A 5748-nucleotide genomic window follows, 5' to 3' on the forward strand; every position below is an offset into this window, starting at 1 on the left:
TACCAACAAAATAAATGCATATAAACTCAATGGCAACCGAACTTATCGCCATTTAAGAGAAGCTAAATTATCAGTAAATCCGGTTGAGCTTGAGTGTCGATTAGATTCTAAGTACGCACATTGAAAATGCTTAACTTTTGCAAAACCAAATAGAAGTAAAAGACACAAAAGGTGTATACCGCGAAGAGTTGGAAGAGAGGGCCGTAATGACAAAGTCTTTGCTGATTTCAATTTTAAATAAGTGCTGAACGTAGAGGGGTGGCCGAGTCCTATGGAGGGTCCTGAAAGGTGCACAGGTCCTGTAGTTGAAATGACGAGTCGTAGGTGTTGCGATGGTAGGGGTGTGGGCGCAACCACTTTTATTCGCTATGTAAATCGAACTGACTATTCTAACTTATTCTAATGCTCTTCAGAGCGCAGTGGAGACTTCATGGAGACTTCGTAGTGGGGAAAGGGGAAGCTGCGTGAAAGCGGAGAGCAGATGGGGAGAGCGGAAAGCCGGGAATACCGGGTGCTCCTTCGTGGCCTGAACATTCCGCCCCCCTTGCAATCGCTAGCGTTGCAAAAGAAGATGGCTTCTAAGGTTGGTGGCAGGCGCCGGAAATGATCCACCCAAAAACCGTCTTCTGGGCGACCGGCAGTCCTTCGTCGACCATCAGGAACCCCGACTGGATCACCTTGGGGTACACGTCCGCCCCAAGAATGACAGAAATTGTGGCGGGAAGATAGAACCGCTCATCCGCGAGCTGTATGCCCTTAAATTTGGTATGGACGGCGTCGGTGTGCGAATGCCCACCTTGGGCTCGACTTTGAACACCACCTCCATCTTGGTCGTCCCGCATTTGGACTGTATCGTCGCGTTGCACACCTTGTCGTCACCAACACTGTTCGTTGGCAACCGAAATGCGGCGGCCCGAGAAGCGTCGATGCAGCTCACTGGTGTGCAAGGGTCGATTAAAGCTGCGGTCTCGAAAGTCTTGCTTCCGGTCTTCACCATCACCGAAGCAGTCGGAAGGACGTTGACGCTGTGACGTTGTAGCAGCGATGAAAGCGACGGAGCTGGTGTAGGGGAGGCTGAGCGCTGCCTTGACGCAGGCGTCGGGCGATTTGGCGGATTTTGCCGGCGCGAACGCTGCCCAGAATGAGACCGCTCATGCATATGCAGCAGCGTTGGCACTTCTTGCATTTTCCACTACGACAGTCAGCTTTCGAGTGGTCGTGGGCAAGACAGTTCGAGCAATACTTGTTTACCAAGACTGCACGAAGCCGCTTCTCAGCGCTCAGCTTCAGAAACCTGCTACACTTCCGTAGAGGATGGACTCCCTTGCAGACTCGGCAACGGTAGGATTTAATACCTCGAGTACGTCTGCCGTCCAGGGCTTTTTCGGTGCGTGTTCGGGGAGCCATTTTTCTGATCTAGATCATGGATGAATGAAGGTGAATAAAGGGAAATCATATTAGGAATTGTGGATAATAACTTAGGACTAAAAAATGTGGGCCAATTTATTGTGGAAGTTTTGAAGGCTCCACAGGCAGAAGTACGACTTTGGTTATTGGACGTTTGACAACCCCGCGTGCCGTGCGGATGTCTACTACACGGACATTGCCATCGGCTCCTGGGAAGACAGAGTCAATTCTGCCGAGCCGCCACTCGTTGGAAGGCAAATTCTCGTCCTTTATGACAACCATGTCGCCGACGTGAAGATTCTTCGCGGGGGCCTGCCACTTATTGCGCTTGTGGAGTTCTTTAAGGTATTCTTCCTTCCATCGCATACGAAACTGCTGATGGAGAGCCTTTAGATGCTGCCAGCGGTTGATCATAGACCTGGTGTCCCCTTTGACTTCTGGTTCCACGGTAGACAGGAGAGGTCCTCCAACAAGAAAATGTCCTGGTGTCAGGGCCAATAGTTCGGTAGGGTCTTCGGACATAGGGGAGAGTGGCCTGGAATTTAGGCAAGCTTCAATTTCTGCCAGAAGCGTCGAAAGCTCTTCGAAATTATATTTTCGAGTGGCTGTGGACTTATAGAACAGTGCTTTAAAGCTTTTAACACCAGCTTCCCATAGGCCTCCCATGTGAGGGGCTCCCGGAGGTATAAATTGCCAGGTGAGCTGCTGATGACCATAGGCATCTGTCACAGACTCTTTTACAGCCTGAAGGAAGTCGCTAGAAAGCAAGGCGGCAGCGCCAACGAAGGTTTTTCCGTTGTCAGACTGGACTTGTCGAGGACACCCTCTCCAGGAAACGAAGCCAGCGAAAGCGGCGAGGAACTTCTCGGTCGTGAGATCAGAGGTAGGCTCTAAGTGGAAAAACAAACGAACACTAACACATATCATTTGTTATAAGACATGCTCTTCCGGTATAATTTTTAATTTCGAATGGGCCGGCGAAGTCCATTCCCGTGTACGTAAATGGTCGGGAGACCGACGCACGGTTTTTCGGCAAAGTGCCCATCAACTGTGTTTGTAGCCTTTTCTTGTGGATCACGCATACCTTGCAGGAGTTTACTATTGCCTTTACTAAGTTCTTTAGTTTTGGTATTCAGTATCTGACCGAATGAGGCGTACCATCAACTGGTTGCCGCCATGGAGGGTTATGCGATGAGTGAACTGGACAAGTAGGCGAGAAAGTGGGCAGCTATATGGAAGGATAACTGGATGCCGTTCATCATATTGAAGGCTGTCGGAGGCCGTCACGCGACCGCACGCTCTTATCAGACCATGTTGATCTATGAACGGGTTCATGCTCAGGATAGAACTTGAAGAAGGCACAGAGCGCTTTTCACTAAAGCAGTGATAATCATGGGAGAAGTCTCTGCGCTGAGTATTCAGAATAAGTAGTCGTTCGGCGGCGGAAATTTCCGCAGCTAGCAGGTGCTTATCAGAGGGTGTTGCTTGTTTTTTGCATCGCTGGATGAAACGATTGACATAAGCGAGAACCCGCAGTGCTTTGTCGAACTTGGAAAAACGGTCAAGGAAATCTTCAGACGGAATAGTTGCGACGTGGGACTTAAGGGGACGTTTCTCTAGCTCGGTCGCTGGGGAATTGTCGCCCTGACTTGGCCATTGGCTGCGTGGCTTTTGCAACCATGCGGGACCATGCCACCAAAGAGGATTGTCGACCAATTCCTGAAGTGCTACCCCTCTACTGGCCAGGTCTGCGGGATTGTGTTCGGATTGAACATGCGACCACTTCTCGGCCTTTGTAGACTGGGTTATCTTGGTCACCCTATTGGCAACAAAAGTAGTCCACTGGCAAGCTGGCTTGTTTAACCATGTGAGCACAATGGTGGAGTCTGTCCAGCAGAAGAGTTCGGATGTGAGTATTGACATACTCGGAAGAAAACTTGCTGCCATTTCAGCAAATAACAAGGCCCCGCTAAGCTCTAATCTGGGAAGCGATACCGTTTTTACCGGCGCAACTCGCGTCTTTGCAGTGAGAAGGTGCACCATAGTCGTATGCCCCACTTTCACTCGTACATAGATCGCAGCACCGTATGCCGTTTGAGACGCGTCACAAAACCGTGATGCTCGACTCTAAATTCTGGTCGGAAGGAGACCCACCTTAGAATGCGGATTCGATTTAAGGCAGAATAGCTTTGTAGAAAGCTCTGCCATCTCAGACACAGATCACTTGGAAGTTCGTCGTCCCACTCCGGGTCCTGCAGCCAAATCTCCTGCATGAAGATTTTCGCACGCACTGCGAAGCGCGCGAGCCACCCTGCAGGGTCAAACAATTTGGCAATTTGTGACAGAACCTGGCGTTTTGTAAGGGACGATTCATCGGATAATTCGGGCGGAACAAAGAAATATTCATCAGATGTGGCTTTCCAACGGACACCGAGCGTTTTTGCCGTGCTTTCGGCATCGATCTCCAGAAAATCGGAGCGCAGGAGATGGTCACTCGGAATGTGAGCCAAAATATCCTTATGATTGGACGTCCATATTTCTCAATGGAAACCCAGCGAAGTTGAGGGCACTTTGTAGCTCTTAAATCGAGAGCCGAGCGTCTTCTTTAGAGTCGGCGCCAGCTAGGACATCATCTACATACATAAAATGACGAATGACATCACTCGCTTTAGGATGGCTGTGTTGTACGTCAGTTGCCAGTTGTTGAAGCACGCGAATGGCCAGGTACGGAGCGCAATTGACTCCAAAGGTGACCGTTTTCAACTCGAACTCTCGGATGTCCCCATCAGGATTACGGAACAATATCCGCTGGAAAGGCGTGTGCTTCGGATCTACCCAGATCTGCCGATACATCTTTTCAATATCGGCGCTAAACACGTATTGAAAATACCGCCACTTTAGGATTTGAATGGTAAGGTCGGACTGTAAGACTGGGCCAGCATGAAGGATATCATTTAAACTGGCCCCATTCGCAGAAGGGCTGGATGCGTTGAATACTACGCGCAGCTTTGTAGTAGTGCTCTCAGGCTTAAGTACGGCATGATGTGGAAGGTAGTAGCTGGCGAAATCGTGGGTAGGAAAGACCTCTCTTATATGGTTCAGATCAAGATATTCTTGAATCACTGAGTCGTTTCGTATCTTTAGTGGAATGTCTCTTTTTAAGCGTTGCTCGTTTCTCAAAAATTGAGATAACGCAAAAGACCTGGAGTACCCTAACCCTGACCCTGGATGTTCCGGGTCGCGAAAAGGTAGGGTTACGACGTATCTGCCGTTCGCATCTCTCGTGGTCGTTCGGAGAAAATTCTCTTCGCAGACGGAATCGGATTCCTTTACCAACTTTATTGGTAGATCCTCCACCTCCCAGAATTTGGTGAGGATTTTATCTAAGCCGTTGTCGTACGCATGGGAAATTTGCGTAGAGAAGGTGGCAATCTGACTCTGGGTGGAAGCGGATACTGGCCCAGTGAGCACCGACCCAAAAATTGTTTCTTGTCCAAGGAGGGAGCCACAGATGTTTGTTTTTGCCCCATTTAGGAGAACCGAAGGCAGAATGTCGGCTCCTATCAGAACATCTATCTGTGCGCTCTCGTAAAACTTCGGATCCGCCAATGGTAAATCGGGAAGATTTCGAAGAAAGTCTTGCGGAATTGGGTTGGAAGGCAGATTCCCTGCCAGTTGAGGAAGGACATAGGCTGACGTCTCTAACTGCAGAGCGGGCCTACTTGGAGATCTGATTGTAAAATGACAGAGCTTCTTGGACTGAGCGGACACTGTCTGATTTTAGCCTGAGACTTGGGCTTGGACGACTTGGAAGGGTAATTTGAAAAGATTGAACAGACGCTCTGTCACAAATGTTGCTTCGGATCCTGAGTCGATAAGGGCACGAGGCCTGGAAATTCGAACCCAGGTGGCAAATATTTATGATGGCTGTCCCCAGCAGAACCCGATCTTGCACCTGACGCAAAACAGACTTGCACTCCCGACTGGTCATCGGAAGCGGCTGAGCCTTCTGTCGAAGTTGCTGGTCGTGACATGGGAACATCAGGCCGACTTGGAGGGCTGGCAAAAGGGTTGCTTCGGTGAGCAGCGTATGGTGGCGACTGCGGCAGGTGAAGCAGCTGTGGGTGCTTGTGCAGTCCCGAAGCTGGTGCCCTTGGGATAAGAAGTTCAAGCACAATTGCTTGTTTCGTTCAGGACAGCCTTGAATCGTAGCTTGCAGTTCCTTTAGAGCTGCCCCAGATTCTTGCGAAATCGACTGGAGGTTGAAGAAGATTTTAAGCTGCTATTTACTAGCAATCGCTTGTTGTCGAACCGCTCAGTTAGGTTATCCCAAGCTGAGCG

The 5748-nt window shown here is 49.8% G+C and overlaps 1 protein-coding gene across 1 annotated transcript; it reads right to left on the reverse strand.

Annotated features, from left to right (window-relative positions):
* Nucleotides 1-1503: 1503 nt before the first annotated feature.
* On the reverse strand, nucleotides 1504-3330 carry LOC128263703 (uncharacterized). The gene is made up of 2 exons (XM_052998799.1): nucleotides 2566-3330; nucleotides 1504-2295 (listed from the first exon to the last, which is right to left on the reverse strand). The coding sequence occupies exons 1-2, from the start codon at nucleotides 3328-3330 to the stop codon at nucleotides 1504-1506; spliced, it is 1557 nt and encodes a 518-aa protein (XP_052854759.1).
* Nucleotides 3331-5748: the final 2418 nt, after the last annotated feature.

The sequence above is a fragment of the Drosophila gunungcola genome, unplaced genomic scaffold (assembly GCF_025200985.1).
Source record: "Drosophila gunungcola strain Sukarami unplaced genomic scaffold, Dgunungcola_SK_2 000016F, whole genome shotgun sequence".
In the NCBI taxonomy this organism is placed as follows: Eukaryota; Metazoa; Arthropoda; class Insecta; order Diptera; family Drosophilidae; genus Drosophila; species Drosophila gunungcola.